At 58.4% G+C, this 22,666-nt stretch overlaps 1 protein-coding gene across 4 annotated transcripts; it reads left to right on the top strand.

Moving 5' to 3' along the window:
* Positions 1–2,035: 2,035 nt before the first annotated feature.
* On the top strand, positions 2,036–16,602 carry YTHDF1 (YTH N6-methyladenosine RNA binding protein 1). Of its 4 annotated transcripts, none has more exons than XR_003793265.1 (5): positions 2,036–2,291; positions 2,533–2,557; positions 3,609–3,688; positions 10,751–14,843; positions 15,348–16,602. XR_003793265.1 is itself a non-coding variant. In XM_029221447.1 (5 exons), the coding sequence occupies exons 1-5, from the start codon at positions 2,265–2,267 to the stop codon at positions 15,372–15,374; spliced, it is 1,680 nt and encodes a 559-aa protein (XP_029077280.1). In that variant the 5' UTR covers positions 2,036–2,264; the 3' UTR covers positions 15,375–16,602. The 4 variants fall into 4 exon arrangements, 2 of the variants coding, with proteins under 2 accessions (XP_029077280.1, XP_029077278.1); XR_003793266.1 differs by having other exon boundaries at positions 10,751–14,110; positions 14,744–16,602; XM_029221447.1 differs by having other exon boundaries at positions 10,751–12,271.
* The last annotated feature ends 6,064 nt before the right edge of the window (positions 16,603–22,666 follow it).

Genomic DNA, 22,666 nt, shown 5'->3' on the forward strand with positions numbered 1-22,666 from the left:
TGCTTACGTGCCTGTGAAACAAATAGAAAATCAAACCTCTTTAAATCAATGTTGGAAATGTTTAGACAATCCCACCCCAGCTGCGTACAGCAGGGAGGGGGTGCCTGAGGGTGGAAGGCACCGGATGGGGTGGGCTCCCTCTGTCACTGGACACACCTGGCAGGAGATCCCTGAGCTACGTGCCTGCATGGACTCGGCTCCTCCCCAAAGCTGAAGGGTGACCAGGGGTCAGGTGGGGGAGGGCAGGAGCAGAGTGTTCTGGGCAGTGGGGAGAGCCCGTTGGTCCCAGCACAGACCCGGGGCCGGGCAACCCTTGCCTCAGAGGTCCCCGTGCTGCTCCAAAGCCTGAGCTGATCAGTGTCACATGAGTCCCCCACACCCCCTCCCTGTGCCAGGAGCCGGGGCAGACCATAGTGACCCTCTGCAGTAAAAGGAAGCTCAGCTCCACACTCTGTGACTCCACCCTTCCTGTGTCCTCAGGCCTGGCAGAGGAAAGGCTTCCCCGGGGCTGGTCTGGGAGCCTCAGCCCCTTGTGCTGGGCCCACAGAGTCCCCACCTTGGGCCTCTGGGGGCCTATGCTCCCTGCTCTGAGCGGCCCTCACACCCCCCTCTCCCTGAGATCAGTGAGGACCACTGCCAGATTTCCCAGGTGGCAGGGTGGCAGCCCGGGGTGGGCCCAGGTGGTGGCTATCAGATCCTGCCTGCCCCTTCCCTGGCCAGCAGGCCTGTGTGGCCATACCTCTGCAGGCCTCTGGTTTCCGGGGCTACTCCTTCCACCGCTCAGCCCCTGTAACTCGCCTCCAAATTTTTCAGTTGACATTACTTGTGATCCCTGTACTGGTTGAATAGTGTCCCCCCAGATTCCTGTCCAAAGGATACCTGTGAATGTGACCTTATTTGAAAATAGGGTCTCTGTAGATAGAATGAAGTTAAGATGAGGTCATACTTGACTAGGGCGGCCCTAAATCCGATGATGGTGTCCTTACAAGCGGAGGAAGACTCAGAGGCAGAACACAGGGAGAAGGCCATGTGTTGACAGAGGCAGAGAGCTGGCATTCCAGGCCTTCAACCTTCAGCAGGTCTGGGCCTTGCGAAGATGTTACACCTGCCAGAGCCAGAAAAGAAGAAAAGAGACCCACCTGGAAGCCATGTTGGGGAGTGGCTGAAGGGGCGCGGGAGCCCCGAGGAGCAGCCAGGCCGGGGGCCTGGTGTGGGGTGGGCTGGGAGTGAGTGGGGAGAGAGAAGTGGTCTCCCTGCAGGAAGGTGGAGCCAGGAAGGGGCTGTCCATCTCTGAGGAGAGACCAAAAGGCCCCTAGCAGGTCCTGGACTGGGGCAAAGTGCAGGGATGAACTCTTTTCCTCCCTGTGGTCAAGAATCTAACATGCAACTATGATTATAAACTGGGGAGCCCCTTGGAGACCCAAGAGAGCGCTCACACAGCAGCACCCTCGGGGAACCTCGAGTCGAAGGCTCCTCGGGGACAGAGGCTGCAGAAGCCCAGGAGGAGCTGCCCCGAGGACCGCAAAGCTCAGAGCCTGGACGCCCCTCCAGGGGTTTTTGGAGGGGTGTTTGGGGGAGAGCTGTGGGGTAAAGTGGACTGCAGCCTGGCTGTAAGTGGCTTTCGGTGGGTGGCCGCACTCGCTGGCTCGAGTTTCTTCACATCTGAAGAACCAGCGCGGTGGTGCCACCAGGCTCACAACCTGCACCAGTCTGCGCCTGCACGCGCCACGCGGCAGCAGCATCATCGCCCCCGCTGCGGCCGAGATGTCCGACAGATGCACACCTGCTGGGCGGTCCCCGCGGCGCCACTGGACACGCCCATGTGACTGCCCAGGCTCGCCCCGCCCTGCCGCGCGAGACTGGGACCCGGGTGTGAGATCCATCCCGCCGGGCGGCGACGCGCAGGCGCGGCGCGTGGCGGCTCGTCGACCTCCCGGCCTGCCCCGCGTTCGCTGACGTCGCGCAGCCTCGTCCTCGCTGCCGCCGCCGCCACCGTAGTCGCCGCTGCTGTCGCCGCCGCTGTAGCTGCCGCTGCCGCCGCCGCCGTTGCCGCCATTGAAGTCTGCGCCTCGTCAGTGCGTCTCGTCCCGCGCTCGCCCGCGAGCGGCCCGCGCGCCCAGCCACCGCCGCCGCCGCTCGGACGGCGCCCGGGGAGGAGGCGGCGGGCCCGGGGCCGCGAGAGCGCGGGTGACAGGCCCGGCCTCGCGGGGAGGCCCGAGCCGGCGGGCGCCCCGGCCCCGCACCGCGCCGGCTGTTCATGAAGCATGTCGGCCACCAGCGTGGACCCCCAGGTAGCGGTGGGGCCGGGGTCGCGGGGCCGGGCGCCGGGGTCGCGGGGTCCGCTCGCGGAGCGGGAACATGGGGGCCGGGGTCGCGGGGTCGGCGTCGCGGGGCTGGGCCGACGTCGCCCGGGACCGCGGGCCCGTTGGGGCCGGAGCGCGCCGCCCGCCGGGAGGGGTTCTCCTGGGTAATTTTGTGTTCCCCTCTCCCCTGGTGCTGTCCGCTCGCGCGTCTGGGCCTGCGGCGAAGCAGAGAACAAAAGGGCAAGATAATAAAGGTGAGCGGAGTCCGGATGGCGGTGCGGGCCGGGAGCGGAGGGGGCGGCGCTCGCCTAGAGCTCGGCGCGCGTGTTGGGGGAGGAGAGGTCTTGGAAGCGGCAGCCAGAACCGCGGAGTGTTTCTCCCTCCTCTTCGGGGAGACGAAACCTTAGGCTGTGATACTGGGGGAGACGTAACAGGTCGGAAACAGGGAGTTTTCAAGGAGAAGCAAGCAAATCGGTGGTGAGAGTAACTCCATCTCTCCCTCCCACGGCAGGCTGGTTGATTGGGGTGGGGGAAGGGAAGGAGGCCGGGGGCCGAGCGACCTGCCTGTCTGCGTGCGGCTCCAGGTGTGGGGCTGGCCCTGGGGCGGCTGCTGGCCTTTGGCCCTGTACGCTGGCGCCTTACCCCAGTCGTAAAGCCCCTGTCTTTTGAGCCTCTTGGGATACTCTGGCTTGGGGTCCACCCCCAAAACTCCGTCTTGAGAGAACTGGTGACGCTTCATGTTTACTCCAAACACTGTTTTGAACCAGTGTGTGTGTTACTCGGGTGTAACCAAATACGGTTATCATGTTTTGAGATTGGAGAAGGCCCAGCACTTATTTACCTTTCCCTTCTTTTCCTGGCTGAGCGTGGTGACAGTGGAAAATAAGAGCACAGCCAGATAACAGTTAAGAAGCGTCGCTCAGTTGCAGCTTCCCAGCTTTGCTGCCCACATAGCCAGGCTTTAGGAAGCACCGTTTTCTGTCTGGCAGACATAGATCTCAGCCCACATCATCTTTACCAAAACCTGGTTACGAGTTCCTTGCAGTATTTTGTCTGCACCTCTATTTTGTCAACATCTACCAAAGTACGATTAATTTTTATCAGAAACGTAAGCTGAGTGATTGAAAGTTTTGTGTCAGCTTTCTGATTAGTTGTGTATCAGTTCTGTAATGTCTGTGCCCATTTTTAAGTAAAAGTGATTTATAGGAGAAGTTGATGGGTATAACCTTGACTATCTTTAATTTCTGTGATTAAAAGTAACCTTAAAAAAATTCAAAGGTAATATTTTGCAACTTCTCATTCTAGTACAAAATGGTTCTTTGCATCAGAAGGATACAGTTCATGACAATGACTTTGAGCCCTACCTTTCTGGACAGTCAAACCAGGTGAGTTTGTTTTTTTATTTTTTAACATTTTTACATTTATTTTGACTGAGGTTTGTAATAAACCTTTATTAGCGTATTTCTGATTTTATCATCCTAAACAACAGAGAAGCAGACTATAAAGTACTAGAAATAAAGGAAGAGGCTGACAAAGGCTTATATTGAAGAGCAGCTTCACGTTGAAGGTGGGGCATGAGTGCGGGGAAGCTGGTTTTCTCTCTGGAGGAAATGACGTCCCACGCGCCTGGCAGGCACGCGGGATTCTCGTGGGCCTCAGCACTGGTGGGTGAGTGATGCACTGCGTTAGACAGAGCGGGGGTGTGCGTGGTTCTCTGAAGTTTTCTGGTGACTGTTTTTAGCTCTGGATGATTGGACGTTTGGTCTCGGAGCAGCTAGAGCAGGACTCTGGAGTGAGACTCCGGCCTTGGGTTCTTCACACCACTGCTGACTGTGACGCTTCTTCGATGGCTTGCCCCCTCTGTGCTTGCTTCCTTTTCTTAGGACAGTTGGAAGAGGTGGCTCCTGATAAGAGTTGTGGGGAGGGTGAGACTAGATGGTGCCCAGAGAGCTCAAGGCGGCACCTGAGAGAGATGTAGCCACCTGTTCTCTCAGGTGTTGCAGGCTTTCTCAGCCTTGGCACTGAGGGGGTTGTGGACAGAAACACTCGCTGTTTGGGGGGCATTGTAGGATGTTCAGCAGCCTCCCTGGCCTTCATCCGTGAGATGTCATTAGTATTTGCGTACCACCCTCCGCATAACAACCAAAACCGCCTCAGCAAACATCTGCTGGGGGGCTAAACTGTCCTGGTTAAAACCACTGGGCTAGTTGGAGTTGAGGTTTAAGCAGAAGATCTGCCGCTTTTAAGATGCACAGTGTATGTTTGCTTTAGAGCAAAGCCAGGCTCTGCCTCCTCCCCGTGGAATGAAGCTAGTCTGCCCTTCTGTAGAACGTCTTAGAACTTTTCTCCATTCTTCTCCTCCTGCTGCACTTGGCAAGTCAGCAGCTGAGGAGCCTGAGAGACCCTGTTCAGGGGGCCCCCTGAGGGCCCACCCCTCCTCTGGGCAGGACAAGGGGCTGCTCAGTGACGGGCTTTCAGCCAGAGGTGATGGCAGGAAGTTAAGTGGACTTATTTATTTCTCTTACATGATTTGTTCTAGCAGTGTTGTGTGTTGATTTTAACCAAAAATTCAAGGGAGGGGGTTGCTTCACTTGGAATCTTTTTTTATAAGGTAGGAGTGGAGTAGATGACTTTCTGATGTCAGGGGAGTAGTCCCAGCTGGCTCACGCTGGAGAAGCTGCGTGGAAGGACCGTGGTGGGTTGGTGCTATCAGTGGACAGCCTTCAAACATCCTCTTCATCTCGTGTGTTAAAATGTGTACTTGTCAGCAAGACGATTAATCCGCACGTCACTTAGGAGTGAATTTATTGAGAAAACTCTTAATTGAGAGCAGACCTTCCAGAAATGCCCAGTTGTTGCAGAGTGTAGGAAGCGTGCAACACGGGAGGGCTCTTAGATCCTAGCTTTCCCGGCCTTTTCGTCGGGCGGATGAGGAACCTGAAGGCCAGAGAGGCTCTGCTGTGCCTGGCGGCAGAGCCAGGCTGTGGCCTGAGGGTCGGTACCTCTCACCCAAGTGTGCAGCGGGGTCCTTCGGTCCTGTGTTCGCCACTCATTTCTTCACGTGGGCTGTGATGCAGTCAAGGGTCCCTTGGGATTGTCACTGCCTCTAGATGTGGCCTCTGCCGTGACGTCCAGCCCAGACTGCTAGTGAGGAAGCCGGAGCGGAGATTGGTGTGGCAGGAAGCAGTGAGCGCACACTTCCTGTCTGTCCACTTAGCCTTTACTGAGGTGGTGTTGACGTGAGATGAACTGCCCGTGTTTAAAGAGGACGGTTTTATATGTGGCCTTTCCCTGGTACGCATGCGCACCTGTGGAGCCGTCACCGCGGTGGAGGTCGTGGGCGTATCCGTCAGCCCTGGGCTGCTTTCTTACCTTTTCTTAACCCAGCTGTGGTTTGTAGTAGCCGGTTGGAGACACTCTGGTGTTCTGATTTGTGACGCCTTAGTGCTTCGGAAGACTTGGAAAGCATTTAAAAGCGTGCCTTTCCGTTAGCTGACTTGTACCACGCTCGGGGTGGGTGCGCTTCCCTCAGAAAGGCCTGGGGACCCTGCCCTCGGTGTGTGTTTTCCTTCCTAGTGGCACCCCGGAGCATCCTTACGTAGCAGACTTGAACTACACTTCAGTCAGCTGTTTGGACACGTTGCGGGGAGAGGAAGCACGGGGCGGGCCCAGGGGCGAGGGTGTGGGGCTCTGGGTGGGGCTCTGGTGCTGCTGGCTTGTCCTGACCTCGCCCTCCTAAGGGCCGGCCTGCTTTCTCGTTCTCTGTTTTTTTCTCTGAAAGGTAAGGAAAGACTGCAAGGACCCAGAAAGTGCCTGCTCAGAGTTTTGGAGACAGTGCCTCTGAGTTTGGTGTAGGTGCTGCTGGCCAAATGCCAGGCCGAGCGTGTGGAAGGATGGGTTACCAGGGATTCTGCGTCTACACTCAAGCACTCAGTTGTCGGCAGCCTTGTCAGCGTGCCCGGTCACGTCTGACGTAGACAGAAAGGAGAAAAGTCAGCTTTTTCGTTCTTCCTCTTTAATAGTTCAGCTGTGTCCTCAGTGTAATGAGCAGCGCTCACCCTGTAGGGATGTTGTGTAAATTGACTCGTTTTAGGTTCTAGGGCTGATCATTTGTAGTTGGTTTAAGCCGTGCTGTTGATTGAGTCCTCTGATGAGATGTGGGTGGAGCTGCCCGGAGTGCTGTGGGGTGTCCGCCACTTGAGGGTCAGTGTGGCATCTCTTCGAGACCTCGTGTCCACCGTCTCTCACGTGCCGTCCGTCCTCCGTGGTCGAGCTGACACTTACACCTCTCTGCTCTCTTGGCAAGAAGCTCCTGTCTGGCCACCCTGAAGGCTCCTTCCTTGGAAATGGTGCTCAGCTGTCACCCAGTGTTTCTGTCAGGTTTGGGGGCGTTTCCCCCAGCGGCACAAAGCTGGACGCACCGATGCCTTCTCGCAGCGCCTGCCCCGTGCAGAGAGCCTGGAGGAGCTCAGCCCGCGCCTTCCTGCTGCTCCACAGTGGCTCCGGGGGCCTGGGCGGGGGTCAGGGGGAGCACTTGCTCATGGGCACTGGTTGCCTGTGGCTGCGTCTGGGAGCCGGGGGCATCCTTCAGATGCGGCGATGGTACCGCCGAGTGGCATCGGGACACACTACTCACCGCTGTGAAGCTGCTCAGAGCCGCGCACCTCAAGGCGGGAGACAAGCGCAGAAATTGTGTGGGTGTCGGAAGCCATGGTCTCCTCTGACCTGACCTGCAACCTGAAGCCCAGGAAAAGCGAGCGGCCAGCCGCACCCCAGGATTTTCCCCAGGAGCTGTGGGTGTGGGGGGCCTGCTCTCAGCCCTGGGTCACTTTGTCACAGCTTTCACAATTGCCCTTGGTACCTCCCCTCTTGCATAGTTTATTCCAGCCCCCTGCATCCCCCACGTAAATGCTTCTCAGCGTACGGGGTGTTCCATGTGCCTTGGGCGTCTGAAGCCTTGGGCTTTCTGTTTCTTCCTCCAATCCCTCTTCTTGGTCACTGTAATGGCTGAGTCACTTTATTGTTTGTGAACCGTAAAGCATTTGAGTAATTTCAGAACTTCTCAGAAAAATGGATCTAGAAATCAAACGTTCCAACTTTCAGGCAGGTGGTTTTGGTCATTGAGCATGAGGGTTTTTTATAAAACTGGTTAAGTTTTGTTTTAAGTATAAAAAACTTAATTATAGAATAGGTTTATGGGTTTATCGTGTTTTACTGTCTGGTTTTTCAAAGAAAGTCATCTAGGGGTAACTGTCACGACTATTGGAGTTTATTTTGTTTGGAGTGCCCATTTTGTTTATCGCTTTTGACTCGGTTACAAGGAGGCACCCTGAAAGTCCAACGCTTGGGGGTGTCTTTTCTACTGTCACTAGACTAATTCTGCCTTGGAGACCTGTCAGCCTCCCTTTCTTGAGTCCCTAAGTTATACAGAGGCTACAGTTAGACGTGTCACACGTGAAAGTGGTCTTCGGGGGGGCGCGGTTTTACCTGCGTCGTCCTTAAAAGAGTTTGTTCCATGCTGCTCCTTTGAGTAGCCCCGCGATACCTCTGCACAGAAGTATTAATGCACTAAGAGAAAGGGCGCGATTTGTCGTCATCCCTTTGGTTTCTGCACCCACGTCCCTGGCAGGTGAACTTGGGCCTCTTTACCTGGGCTGCACAGCTAACTAAGTAGATGGCGTGTTTGCTGTCGCAGGAGCCCAGCTCGGGAGCGTGGCTCTGAAGAGCCTGAGACCGCGGCTGGGCGGGCTTCTGAGGGGCTGGGTGTGAGCTGGAGCAGTGCCCGAACCCTGCGGTGCCCCTGGCGGCCTTGTGTCGCAGCTCTCTGAGTGGCACGGTTCAGTTTCGCTGTGACTCGGGGCTGGGACAGTCAGCCCGAGCACTGCGGACAGTGGCCCCGAGCCCTGGTGGCGGGGGGCGGGGCGGGGGGATGCGGACCGCAGCAGGGAAGGCCCCCCGGGTTCTCCTGCTGTTCCTGGCAGCTTTGCCTGTTACTCCGCTGCTTCACTCTTGGAGTTTGGAAGGAGACCCAGCAGATACGGTAGAAGATGGGCTGCCAGTAAGCGGATGAAAATGGATTCAGTTCCCAGCACTGGAGGTCACTGCATGCGGCCTGGTGGGGACAGACGATGTCGGGAGGGCTCGGCCAGGGCCAGCTCGGAGCCCTGGGGATGGCGGTGCAGGTGGCACGTGGCATCTTCTTAGTAAACCACAGCTGCTTACCCTGTGAACTTGAAGTGAGGCGTCTTTGTTCCTTTTGTTGTATGAATTTAAGTGTTCAAGGGAGAGCTGCAGTCCAGGTTATTTCACGATTTTCCAGTAAAGAGCTGCAGCCTCACTGGTGCTCTCCTCGTAGTGACCTGCCTGCATTGACACGTTGCGGGAGGAGAGGTTGGAGTCCTCCCAGGGCTGCCTCCGCCTTGGTCCTGCCTGTGGCTGGGTGAAGGATTCGGGGGTGCTGGCTGGCTCACCTCCTCTTTCCCTGGACAGTCCTGGCTGGAGGTGGCTGAGAGCTGCCCATCTGCACGATGGGGTCTGTGTGACCAGGGTGTTGGGCTTCTGCATTAATAGTGAGGTTGGGGTGGACTTGGGGACGTGCCATGGTTAACACAGTACGTGTGGGCTCACGTTCTAAGTGAAGTCCTGTTGTGCTTAAGGCTGAAGCGCGGGTCAGAAGGGAGGTGCTGGCCCCGTGGGCTCAGTGTTCCGTGGCCGTGCTCCTGTGGCTGTGGTTGGATGCGTGGCTGTGTGGTTTGGATGCCACGCAGCCCTTGGGTCCTCTCTTCTCCCGAGTGCATTCCTTGTGTGCGAGGGAGGACGCGTTGATGTGGCCCCGCCACTGCCGAGGTGGGTGCCCAGCTGACGGGGGAGGGGAGTGCTGGCCTCCCTTCAGAAGGCTTGTCCCCATTGTGCTGTTGAGACACCGGTGGGCGCCGAGGTCAGAGGCTGGAGGCTTCCACCCCTGGGGCTGCCCCACCTCACAGGGCAAGTCCGCCACCCTGGCCTCCCAGGGACTGACTCTCCTCAGAGCAGCCGCTCCTGCGGGCACAGGGTGGGTGGAGGCAAGCAGGGAGGCGGGGCTGGGGGGCCCACAGTGCGGGGGCCAGAGTCGCTGAGATCCTTTCAAGGGCAGTGGCTCATACGGCTCCCCTGCATTCAGAGCACTGATGACGGCCACTTGTCTGGCTTCTTCTACCCCCTGAGAATCTCAAGGATTCGTGTTAACAGGCAAATAGTCATTACTCCATTTTAAAAGTGCTTCTGGAATAGTCTGCCGTCAAGTGGAGCAGCCAGCAGGAAGGAGGCGTGATTCCCAAAGCCCCAGGAATCCTAGGATGGGGCAGGGGGGAGGAGGTGCCAGTGGGGACCGGCGGAGGGTGCCTGGGTCAGCACATCCCGTGCTGGGCCGGGATGTGCCGAGGAGCTGGCCTGTCCTCCACGGGACTTCTGGGGGCTCCGGAGAGCTACTCCCTGTTCTCATTCCAGTGAAGCAGAGCCTCCTCCAGTCACCTGGGACACCAGCCACCCTCTGCCAGCCAGGGCAGCGGGTCCTCTGACTGGACGACAGGTGCGGAGTCGGGGAGGAGGGCTCCAGCCGCCGCTCTGCTTGTAGAACTTTCTGGTTACTTGGGAGAACTATGCAGAAATCGGACCAGAGAACTCCACGTTTGCCCCCGCTCTTGCTTTCCTTCACAGCCTTTCCGCTCTCGGGCCCAGTTCTGACTAGAACCCCTGGGTGAGTCTCTCTGCAAGGAGACGTCTTCCCAGAACTGCTGACCCCAGGTCTAAACCTGGCCCTGGGCAGCTTTCCTGAACCCCGCCCCCCCCCAAGGGGAGGCCCTGCTGCTACTTAAACTCCTCCCAGGGGTTCTGGCCATCACACGGAGGCACGTTTTCAGTAAGGGTCTCCCCACCGTAGCCAGCTCCCCTCTGAGAGCCCCAGGAAACGGTGGGGACTGAGGGGGCCAGACCCCTTTGGGCTCAGGGGTAGGGGCGGGGCGGGAGTCCTGGGGGTCATCCAGGTGGGTCATCAGCACGCCTGTAGCCCTGAGCTCGTGGCTGCTGCCCCTTAAAGCTTGCTCACTTGGCGCTGTGCTGTCCGTGCTGTCAGTGTCCTGTGTAAGCATTATTGCCAGTGGGACAGAGACCTGTTCCTCAGGCTGAGTGCCTTGAAGTGGGCCACTCTTCAAGGTGCAGTGGAGGGGTTGCTGAGAAGATTGCTGTCACCTAACTTGAATCCAGATCAGTTGCAAGTGGTCCTTTTGTTTGGAGTGGCCCCTGGGTCGTCTGGTCGTCGCCGCCTCTGTCCTGGCTGGGCCCGCTGGGAGGGGAGCCGGTGCTGCACAGGCCCATTCCCCACCAGCCTGCGCTGAAGTGGGCGCGCTTGACGTGGCAGCGCCTCCTCCGTGTCGGGACACGTCTAACTCATCACGTGCTTGTTTCCGCAGAGTAACAGTTACCCCTCCATGGCCGACCCCTACCTGTCCAGCTATTACCCACCATCCATCGGATTTCCCTATTCCCTCAATGAAGCGCCATGGTCTACTGGAGGGGATCCTCCAATCCCATACCTCACCACCTACGGACAGCTCAGTAACGGAGACCATCATTTTATGCACGATGCTGTTTTCGGGCAGCCTGGGGGCCTGGGGAGCAACATCTATCAGCACAGGTTTAATTTTTTCCCCGAAAACCCCGCCTTCTCGGCCTGGGGGGCGAGTGGGTCTCAGGGGCAGCAGGCTCAGAGTTCAGCTTACGGGAACAGCTACACCTACCCGCCGAGCTCCCTGGGTGGCACGATCGTGGACGGACAGACGGGCTTTCACAGCGACACCCTCAACAAGGCCCCTGGAATGAATAGCCTGGAGCAGGGCATGGTGGGCCTCAAGATCGGGGATGTCACCACCTCTGCAGTCAAGACGGTGGGATCGGTCGTCAGCAGCGTGGCGATGACGGGCATCCTTTCCGGCAGCGGCGGGACGAACGTGACCATGCCGGTGTCGAAGCCGACCTCGTGGGCGGCCATCGCCAGCAAGCCCGCCAAACTGCAGCCGAAGATGAAGGCGAAGAGCGGGCCCGCCGTCGGGGGCGCACTGCCCCCTCCGCCCATAAAGCATAACATGGACATTGGCACCTGGGACAACAAGGGGCCCGTGCCCAAGGCCCCGGCTCCGCAGCCCCAGCCGGCCCCCCAGGCGGCCCCCCAGCCCCAGCCGGCCGTGCAGCCCCTTCCCACCCAGCCTCCCCCTCCAGCCCCACCACAGCATCCGGGCCCCCAGCAGCCGCCCCAGACCCGCTGGGTTGCCCCTCGCAACAGAAGCACGGCGTTCGGGCAGAGCGGGGGGACCAGTGGCGACAGTAACTCTCCCGGGGGCGCCCAGCCCAGCGCCACCCCGAGCCCGGAGTCCCACCCCGTCCTAGAAAAACTGAAAGCCGCCCACAGCTACAACCCCAAGGAGTTTGACTGGAACCTGAAGAGCGGCCGCGTGTTCATCATCAAGAGCTACTCGGAGGATGACGTGCACCGCTCCATCAAGTACTCCCTCTGGTGCAGCACGGAGCACGGCAACCGGCGCCTGGACAGCGCCTTCCGCGCCCTCGGCAGCAAGGGGCCCGTCTACCTGCTCTTCAGCGTCAATGGCAGCGGCCACTTCTGCGGGGTGGCTGAGATGAAGTCACCCGTGGACTACGGCACCAGCGCCGGGGTCTGGTCCCAGGACAAGTGGAAGGGCAAGTTCGACGTGAAGTGGATCTTCGTCAAGGACGTGCCCAACAACCAGCTCCGGCACATCCGGCTGGAGAACAATGACAACAAGCCGGTCACCAACTCCCGTGACACCCAGGAGGTGCCCCTGGAGAAGGCGAAGCAAGTGCTGAAGATCATCGCCTCGTACAAGCACACCACCTCCATCTTCGACGACTTCTCGCACTACGAGAAGCGCCAGGAGGAGGAGGAGGTGGTGCGCAAGGTGAGTCTGGGTCCCGGGGGTGCGGTGGGTCACTGGCAGGGGCGGGGGACGTCTGAGTGGTCGCCACCCGGGAACCCGGGGTCCTTTTCCAGTTGTTAAGAAACACTGGTGCACACACTCTTGTAAAGGACCTGCGGGTAACTTGCTCCTTTTCTCTTTGTGAATTATGATGTTTTCTAGAACAGTGCTTCCTAGTCTCTGTCCAGCCAGGAACACTTAGAAATACTGTTCTGTGGCCCCGGGGTGGACAGGCGGGGCTGCTGGGGCAGATACCCCACCGAGGGCCTCGCTGGGCGTTGCCCTCAGCAGTGGGGACGCTCTGGTCTAGGGGTCGCTGCTTGCTTCTCTCTCGAAAACCCAATATCCTGCAGTTTTTGGAAACCTGAGTTTGCTTGTCTAGAGAGTAGAAGGGCAGGGGAGGGGGAGGTTGGAATGCAGGCAGTTCCTAACTGAAATGTGTGCATCTAGAGTCACAGCGGAAACCCTTGGGTGGGTCTCTGAGTGGGTCCCAACCTCCTGTGACAGCCCACGGAATGAGTCTGCTCTGTAGGAGATCAGGGCTCAGAGGCCTGTCAGTTGGCCCAGAAATGGGAAAAATAAGGACATTGTGACACACTTGGCAAAGCCACTTCGTTCAAGAGAGTTCGTCCTGAGATTCTTCCTGCTTTTTTGGTGTTAAAATGTTCTTTCTTTCATGAAATGTCAGTTGATAATAGGTGGGTTTTCAACCCCTGTTTGGTCCTCTGTAGTACAAAAAAAAAAAAAAAAGCGTTACTCATCTGGGAAGTTCAGTGTCCTGAGTGTTTTCCGGCAGAAAGGCTTGTAAATGGGATGTACAGAGAACACAGTGCTGGTAGCGGTTTTAAAGTTGTACAAAACTAACAGCTCACAGTTTGCAAAACTTTGAAAGCAGGTTGGTCCCACTCTCACTCTTGGGCGGAAAGGAGAAGGGCTTATTTCCAGTTACTGCAAAATTGGGTATAAAATGAAACACCAAATTGCTGGATTTGCAGGGACAGGACGGAGATCATGCTCATGAGACTTGACGTCCCTGGTGACTGGGCGCCGGCTCTGCGTGTGTGGCGTCTTAGGTGCTGTGGCCCTGGGTTTTGCTGGTTGTGATGAACTGAGGGGTAAACTTCTGCCCCGCCCTGGTGGGTGTTTGAAGGTGCTGGTGACCTAGAACTTGCCTCGTGATGGAGCTGGCACGTCAGGAATGGGCGGAGGAGCGGAGGAAGGAGCAGCCCTCCCTCAGACCCTCGGGGCCCGAGGCTTCCAGGTGTTTCTGCAGTGGGCTCGGCCGGTGTCCTCTGTTCTCTGCCGCTGGGCTACGCTGTGAGGCTTCCCCGGGCTGCTCCTCCCTCCCCCTGGGGCAGCGAATGCCCCAGAAGCAGGTGAGCGCCTGCGAGGAAAGGTGCGCGGGCCAGCTGGGCTGAAAGCCTTGGTCCACAGGGGTCAGCGTTCCATTAATCCATGTTCTGGAAGCCCGACCTCTTGCTGTCCTGGTGGCCTCTCTCGAGCTCGCTGGACTGTAGAGGAGTGGGGGTGGGTCTCAGCTTTGCCCCAGAAACTTCCACCAGGACGCTTGTCTTCAGGGTTCATTCTGGAGTCGGCAGCTGGCACTGCTTTCCATGCACGAGTTGGGTGTGTCCTTAAGAAAGACGGGTACTGAGATGAGGTTGGGAGCAGCTACCTTAAAGCCCTGAGCTTGCTAGCGAGGCCACCGTCACCAAGAAGGCCGCCCTGGAGACTCTCAAGAAGTCCTTTGGTTGATCAGCTGGAGTTTGACTCCATTGCTTTGAAATGATCATGATGCTTAGAAGCGCGTTGTGTTGAAAGGTAAGATGTACTTGCCCTTCTGCAGGAGTGCTGGCTGTCCTGCACCTCAGCCGTCCATCTGAAAGCCAGCTGGCTCCTTAGGGAAGCACCAAGTCTTGTGGCAGCTGGGTCAGACCCAGCCCTGTAAGCCTCTGGGTTTTAAATGTAGAAACAGCCACTCCTTAGGGCGCTTTAAATAGTGCAGGTTTTAAGTGACAGAGTCAAGCTGAAGAGTCCCTCATACGACTGGACTGGCCACGGTCCAGGGTCAGCTCTGCACAGGCACGGCAACTCAGTGGAAAACCGGGCAGAGACAGGGTTAGGAGTGCGCCTCCTCTGTTGGGTTTGCTGTGAGAAGAGGCTGTTCACAGTCTCAGGGATGGTGGTCCTTGTAATGGTTGAAGGGAGTCGGGGCTTTGGGAGGTGCCCACCCTTGTCGGCACCACTCCAGCCGCAGCCACTTTGAACTCCAAAGAGAGGCTTGCATTGCTCTCCAGGAGGGGCGGTAGCTGTGGTCTTCCTCGGAGGTTGCAGAACACAGAGCTCCTGATCCTTCCAGTTCAGAGTTCAGGGTGGGGAGGCAGTGTTAATTCTTGGAGCTGCGGCCATCCACCCACCCAACCCGGCTCACCCACATGCTCTGGGGCTTTTCAGGACGGTGAGACGGTTTGAAAAGCACTGCAGGTGCCCTGCCCTGGTGACGGCACGGAGGATGTGGGGGAGTCGGCGTCTTATGAACCTGAAGACACACGCGGTCCGTTTCTAAGAGGGTTTTGCTTGTGTTGTACATTACACGTGTAGTGATCCCGAATGTTTGGGCGTTGCGTCATCGACCAGCCCCTGTCCAGCAGTGTCCATTACCAGCTTCATCCTGCTTGAGGGGGGCAGGAGGAGGGGGACTGTTCCATGTCTCAGCTGAATCGTAAGTAGAGGCCTAGATGGCTTCCGGCAGGCAGGCAGCCGTGGGGAGGGACTGAGCTGCGGGTCACAGGCTTGTCACACACTTTGGGAAAGGTGGTCCTCTTGGTGGGAGGAAATAAACTGGCCAGGGGAGTCTTCCCTGCGCAGGTGGCCACCATGTCAGGCGGTTATCAGGCGCCCATTCCATGTGGCCAGGACCCCGAAGCTTGGAACTGTCTTGGGCGATGGCCCCTGCAGGGAGCCGGGTCCAGACCTGGCCACAGCACCTCGACCTGGAGGGAATTTGTCTGCGCGGCATGTTCGCTCACTGTGTTAAGCTTCTTTTCTCTTTTTACAGGAGCGGCAGAATCGAAACAAGCAGTGAGGACGAAGCAGGTTCTGTACCGTCAGACATGGGGCTGGCGCGGTTGGAGAGTGTGTGCTCGGTGCTGTCTCTTGGCGTCGGCTCTGGCCGGCCTCGTGCAGGGCTCGACTGCTCGCATCTTTACGTTCTTTGTAGTTTATTTTTGCCCAGATGATCTGCATTTGTTTGTATTTTTTCTATGTATTACAGTATTGTAGAACTCACTAATAAAGGACTATGTTTTCGTCAGCTTATCAGTCACACTGACCTAATGTGAAATATAAGTATCCTTAAAAACAAAAACCTAATCCATCCCAAAGATTTATTATTATTATTATTGGTGAAAATTATGTTCTTATGTTCACGGTCATTTAATATCTTTACATGAGACTTCTTGTCTCTCACCCCTTTTGCTTTAATAGCGAGCGTAAGAACCCATGCATCGTCCGGCATTTAGCGTGTTCTGTTCAAGGGCTTCCCTTCAGGATATGCCGAAGTCACAGGCTGGTCAGCCGCTTTGCCATTTCGTCTGTTACCTGTTGTCTGAATGCTGATCTGCCCGTTTGATTTCTACTGGACAGAAGGATAAATTCCAGTCTCCCCAGTTTGGTGAACCTGCTGTTTCCTGGGAACACGGGTCTTGCACAGCCGTGCGCGCCCGGCGGCTGCTCTGCTCCTACTCAGGCGGTGACCACAGGCCCGCGTGCGGAGGCCTTCCTCGTTGTGTGCAGGCCGTTCGCTCCCCCTTTTCTTCACTGGAGAGTCCTAATGCCGTTTCACGTTTTTATGCCAATAATGCTAAGCTTTAAACCTGGGATCTGGTAGTCCAGACGGTGTGATGGATGATGCCACCGATTGTAAATTTCAGCGTGCGTGTCTAGTTTTTTTCCTGTTGAATGGGTACAAAAAAGCAAACAAACAGAAAACCTTTTAGAAACTGAATTTGCTGTCGTGTCTTGTGGAACGAGGGGCCTCCGAAGCACTCGCCATGGGAGTTTGAGCATGAAAGCGGTGTGCACGCCTGCCTGGCGCCCCGCGCACGAGCCGGGCAGAGCCTCCCGTGCGGAGCGCAGGTGCTCTCTGAAAGCTGTACTCGTCAGGCCCTCCGAGTTACAGTTTAAGCCGTTTTATCTAGACTTGTATTTAGAACGTGTCACTTTCTCTGAACTGTTATTGCCTGTATGGAGTCACAGACGACATCGGATAACTTCCTCTAGGAGAATACAAGCCTTAATAAACAATACCTATTTAGCAAGTCTGTGGTCACTTCATTCTTCACCCCGTTTTACCGGTTAATGTTTTTGTTTGTTTTTTGCGGTACGCGGGCCCCTCACTGCTGTGGCCTCTCCCGTTGCGGAGCACAGGCTCCGGACGCGCAGGCTCAGCGGCCATGGCTCACGGGCCCAGCCGCTCCGCGGCATGTGGGATCTTCCCGGACGGGGGCACGAACCCGCGTCACCTGCATCGGCAGGCGGACTCAACCACTGCGCCACCAGGGAAGCCCACTGGTTAATATTTTACTTGCAGAGCTGGTTAAAAGGCTCACTTCGAGAGGTCCGTGTGTGTCTCCCATGTCTGCCAGCCGTTTCTCACGTGTGCTTGGCCATCGGGTGGCCTCAAAGAGCAGGTGGCTCCCGGCTCGTCAAGTGGTCGGTGGGCGATGCGCTGATGGCAGTGCTGTGACACGGTGCCCTGCCTCTTCCTGCGAGTCAGCGGCAGAGGCCGTGACAGAATCAGCTACCAACCGGCCTGTGCACCTGTTCCTTAAATGGCACAGGCTCTGAAGGTGACCCCCAACGCTGCCGGCTCGCACCAGCCCTGGATCAGAGGGTGGCCGCCCTGCTGGCTTTGGGGGCACTCGGGCCTGAACGTTCCCGAGGAGGGAAAGCTACGCAGGTCGCGGTGTGGAAGGGTCAGCGGGGACCTCGCGTCACGTCTCGCTTACAAAGGGCTGCTGCTTGTCTGCCCTCCCCCCAAACTCAGCCGGTCAGCCCACCCAGAAGCCCGCCCGTGGGGAGTCTTAGCTCTGCGGTGGCTTCTGTCCGCCCAGTGTGCTCCACACATCCCTCCGGCTCCAGAGGTTTCCTTGGAGGGTCTGACCACAGACCGCGTCCTCACGGGCTGGCCCATGGGTGGCTCTTGCGCACTGGGTGTAAAAACTGTCCAGTGACAGGGAGGCCCGGACAGAGGCGGGCTTGGCCTCCTGGTGGCCTGTGGCTTCTCCCTCAGTGGGCCCTGTGCCTCGGGTCCCTTGCCATCCAGGAAACGTGGGGTGGGGGGGGCTCATCGGGCACGACAACAGCCTGAGCCCAGGCCCACGAGCAGGTTCTTGTCAGGGTGCGGGGTCCTCGTGTCCCACCAGCGAACGCCGTGGCCACCAGCGGAGTCCTCGCGTGGGCTACTCAGCCTTGTGTGCAAACCGCTCCTGCCCCTCCCCAGCCTCCCCTGCACGCCCCCCGCGCTGGCTTCTCCCGCATCCTGGAGTCGCTTTTGAGCTTTGCACGCTCAACTTTTTTCGAAACCAGTGTGTTGTAAAAGGAATTTGAGCAGTTGTCCTGCACCGTGTCTTTACTCCAGTGACGGGATGAGTCACCTGGGGAACCTTTTTGAGCTGAGCGATCACCCGGTGGACCACGTCTTCCTGTACTGGAAAGGCCCCCAGAGGAGGGTGCAGGGGAAGGGGGATGGGAACAGCCATGCGCCAGGTAGTAACTTGGACCCCTCCTCACCAGGCAGCGGGTCCAGGGCAGGTGCCACCTGGACGCAGCCTCAGCACCCACCCGGGGGCCCCGGCTTCACCCCTGACGGCAGCCTTCCTGAGGGCAGCTCTGGGAGCGACCAGACGGGTGCCCGACCGGCTGGCCCCCGTGGTGACACAGGGCGAGGCTCCCTTCAAGGGTCCCAGCGGATGCAGAGCCGGGAGGCGCAGGAATACCCCTCCAGGTACAGGGCGGCTCTGGGCTCTCGCAGGCTGGTAGTGCGGGTGGTGGTTTCTCATGTGACCAGGCTGCCCTCTGCCCCGCTGGAGTCTGGGAGGGGAAGAGAGATGAGGGGCTGGTGGCCGACCCCTGCTTGATACGGTGACAGGGTGAGGTGACATGGGGAGGCCCATGTCACCTCAGCCCTGCTTAACTGGCTCAGAAATTAGGGGCTTCCATAGGTTGAGGGGGAGGGGCTCTCCCCGGCAGGGGCCCAGCCAGGCCGGGGACCCAGGGCGCAGTGCTCTGGACGAGTAGTGGCCGGAGGCGGCGTCCAGCCCCGGAAGCACCCCTCCCACCTCCCAGGTGTCAGTTCTGCCACCACCTCCATCCGGCGGGAGGAGACCCCGAGCCGTCCCTCTGTCTCGGGACAGTTTGCTTGGGTTGGGTTAGTGGTGGCCTTGGCGTCCCCAGGGCCTACGGGAAGTGTCGGCAGGGTGGCCTGCCTCGCCCCTGTCTTGGTGGGAGAGACTGAGGCGGGGAGCAAGTACCATTTCTCAGTCTAGGTCGAGAGGTCAGGAGGGTGGGCTCGATGAGCCCCCAGAACGTCCAGGTCCCTGGGCGGAGCTGCTCCATGGGCTGGGGAGGGCCTCACTCCCCTTTGCTATTTTGGGGGGCCTGCCACCCCCTTGGTACAGGGCTTAGGCACCTGGAGATGGAGAGGGTACCGGGTACCGCGAAAGGGGACCCTGGTCCCAGGTCGGGGAAAGCTGCTCACAGAGGCATATTCCAGGGGGCTAGGATGGGGGTGAGGGCTGGTGAGGAAGCCACATTCTTTGTTTTCAAACTTTTAATTTGGAAATAATGTCAGATTTACAGGAAAGCTGTGAGAAGAGGAATAGAACAGAGAATACCTTTCACCCAGAGCTGCTTGTCGCCGGCGTTTCGCCCCATTTCCTCGAGCATTTGCTGGCTGTGTGTGCGTGGGTGTGGGTGCGTGCGTGTGTGTGCGCGCATGGGTGTGTGTGCTAGGGTGTGTGTGCGTGCGTGGGTGTGTGTGCGTGGGTGTGTAGGCGTGCCATTGTCTTGTATGTGTATATATAGGTGTGTGCATGTGTTATATATGTGTGTACATGTGTGCGTGTGTGTTGTATATGCGTGCCTGTGCATGTGTAGGTGTGTGTGCATGTGTGGTTGTGTGTGCGGTATATGCGGTATTTGCGGTATATGCACGCGTGCGTATGTACAGGTAGGTGTGTGCTGAGTGCATGTGTTGCGTGCGTGTGCTCTGCCCCGTGTGAGGGCTGTATGGAGCTCTCAGCAGGTGGTCACACGTGTTTGGCTGCAGCGCGTCGTCAGGCTCCAGTGAGTGGACGCGGCTGCGCCCAGTTTGGTAACCAACACAACAGTGTGCCTGAGAGCATCCTGGGGGCGCTGCTTCCTGGCCAAGCCTCCCTGTGGAGGAGGCCTCAAGGTCATGCTCAGCACCCCCCCCCCACCCCCCGCCGCCGCTCCCTGCTCTGGACCAGGAGCCACGGCTCCTCGCCGACCTGGTGGGGAGGCCTCGGGGTCGATCTTACCCCTCCAGCTCGTTCCGCCGAGGCCCCTGGGTGGCCGCCTCTGGCGATTGCTGTCCAGGGCCGGTGCACCGGGAGCGCCGGGGCCAGGTGCTTGGTGGCCAGGAAGCTCAGGGCAGTAGCCCAGGGGAGCGGAAGTGGGTTTAGTCCCTGGGCCGCTGCGGGCGGTGGGACGCCTTCCGGCAGAGGCGGGGGCAGGGGTCCAGGGCTGGGCCAGCAGGCGTTCAGCAGGGCCTGTCCCACTGGTGGGATGAACTGCGGTGTCTCCTTGCTCATGTGAGACGGGCTGCCAGCTCTGCGGGAGGCCTGGCATCCGAGTGGTCCTGCGTAACGACTGCCCTCTGCGCCCCACTGCGGTGGCAGGGGCTGGACAGCCTCTCCCCACCCGCAGTGTGAAGACAGCTGCTGGCAAAGGTTCTGACGTGGCCCAGGTAGGGCAGGGTCCGTGCTTCATGCCTGAGCCCTGGGACAGTCCCAGTAGAGGACAGTTTCCAGGGAGTGGCCGGGGCCTATGGTTCGCCCCCCTTTTTTTTTTTTTTGCCGAATGGCACCCTTTGCCCCAGTCACCTCCCCCTGGCGATGTCAGTGTTCCTTCCTGCCCAAGTGCAGGCCTGGTGCAGGCACCTGAAGCCCGTCACCACGTGAGTGGACGTGTCCCTTTGTGCAGGTCCCCAGGGCCTCCCACTGTCCCCAAGCCCTGCAGTCACTGGAACCTGGAACTCGGTCAGCCTCTGGAGCTCTGGTCACTGGCCTCTTTCAAAGGGACAGGGCTTGTTGACACAGTCCCTGCCACGGTGGGCCCCTGGGCCCGCAGGGGGACGAGGCCCCCGGGGGTCACAGAGCACATTCAGAGGGCGAGCAGGCTGGCAGAAGGAAGAGGCTGGTGTGGACCAAATGAGGGGTCCCAGCTGCACAGGAGGCGGGGGCGCTGGTGGGCTGGTGGGGGGTAAATGTGGGTGCTGCCAGAAGACACACTGCCCCACCCGGCCTTCCTGGGACAGTCCCCACCGGTGCCTTACTCTTGGGCAGTGTGACGGAAGCGAAGCTCAGGGCTGGCCCGATCCACCCCGTACCTGGCAGCCAGCGGTCCCAGGAGGGGATGGCACGGAGCTGGCTTCGCTCTCAACTTGGGTCACAGTTTTTCTGCCACTGGCTGTGGAGGGGCGTGGCCTGGTGGACGCCAGGATGGAGTGGGGCGTGGCTGGAGAGGAAGGTGGACAGACCTTCGGCAGCCCTGGACCATGGGATGGGTCCTGGTCCCAGCTTCTCTGGCTGCTGGTGAGGGACCCCCAGCTCCAGGGGGTGGGGGGAGTAAGGAAATGACCACTAGAAGTGCCTGTGCCCTGGGACACCTGCCCTTGGGGCGGTCAGGATGGAGCTGAGGCCTGAAGGGCTATTTGGGGAGGGGGGGGAGGGTTTTCCAGTTAGAGCAGCTGGGAGTCCAAAGGACCCTGCTTCTTCCCAACCCTCAAGCTGCCCTCTGTGCTCTGCGCGCGCACACACACGCGAGGACACACGTGCACAGTAACATACATAAAACACAGATGTGCGCGTGAGCAAACACACATGCCCGATGGTGTGCACATATGTAAACCATTACACACAAACATCCATGAACACGTAACAATCCACACACCTGCACTCACACATGGGCCCTGTGACACTGACGGTTGGTTGTAAAGATGATAATGGCTCAAGACGAGCAAGGGCCCCTTGGGAGGAATCCTACCTGACCCTCCATCTGGGCGTAGGTGCTCTGCATGTGGGGAAAGTGGGGTTTATCTGGGAATGGGCCTTCTGTGGGCTCTTGGGGCATCATCTCCAAACTTTGTACAAGTGGGCTCTGAGAGGGATGGCCATGGTGCCTTGTAAACCAGGAGGCAGGACTGCGTGCCTCTGGGGGGTCTGTGCTTCTCTGGTTGCAAAGTGGTTGCGTGATGCGATTCGGGTGTCAGGACAGGGGTCTCCCCTGACATTTTTTTTTCTTTATTTTTTTGGCTGCATTGGGTCTTAGTTGCAGCGTGCGGGCTTCTCTCTAGTTGTGGCATGAGGGTTTTTTTCCCTCTCTCTAGTTGTGCCACGCAGGCTCCAGGGCACGTGGGTTCTCTACTTGTGGCACGCGGGCTTAGTTGCCCCGTGGCTTGTGGGATCCTAGTTCCCTGACCAGGGATCAAACCCGCGTCCCCTACATTGGAAGGCGGATTCTTTACCACTGAACCATCAGGGAAGTCCCCTTCAAGGGTCAGCTGGGTCTAGGGCTGACTGGGCAGTGATGGCGGAGGCCTCAGTGGCCTGGTGAGAGCTGTCGTATGTGGGGTCGGAGACCTGAGCATCACACCCAGCTGGCACTGAGAGCCCCACACTTCACCACTCAACTCTCAGCTGTTCACCTCACCCCATCAATGCCTTTCCTGAGTCCTCAGTATGTGGCCACCCTCCTAGGAGCACATGGGTCTTTTGAGTGATCTGTGGGTGGCCACAGTTTCAATGAGTCTGCATCCTCTTCATTCTGCTTGCCCACCCCCACTGCTGCAAAGGACTGAAAACAGGACAAGCCAGAGGGAGTTTAGTGACCTCATCCTGCGAGGTCCATGATGGTGATGATGGTGCTGCCATTGCTGATACGATGGTAGTGGAGATGACAGTGGTGGTGACGGTGGTGATGGTGGTGGTGGTGATGGTGGTGGTGATGGTGATGGTGGTGATGGTGATGGTGATGATGGTGATGGTGGTGGTGGTGATGGTGATGATGGTGATGGTGGTGGTGGTGGTGGTGGTGATGGTGGTGGTGGTGGTGGTGATGGTGATGGTGGTGGTG

This window comes from Monodon monoceros, unplaced genomic scaffold (assembly GCF_005190385.1).
Source record: "Monodon monoceros isolate NGI ecotype Baffin Bay Population unplaced genomic scaffold, NGI_Narwhal_1 Super_Scaffold_13, whole genome shotgun sequence".
Lineage (NCBI taxonomy): Eukaryota > Metazoa > Chordata > Mammalia > Artiodactyla > Monodontidae > Monodon > Monodon monoceros.

Bases quoted from the DNA above. Each gene is read 5' to 3' on its own strand.
- YTHDF1 (XM_029221445.1), top strand. From the start codon at position 2,265: ATGTCGGCCACCAGCGTGGACCCCCAG. The intron at 2,292-2,532 runs GTAGCGGTGGGG...GCGGCGAAGCAG, and splicing joins CCACCAGCGTGGACCCCCAG to AGAACAAAAGGGCAAGATAA. The intron at 2,558-3,608 runs GTGAGCGGAGTC...TTCTCATTCTAG, and splicing joins AAAAGGGCAAGATAATAAAG to TACAAAATGGTTCTTTGCAT.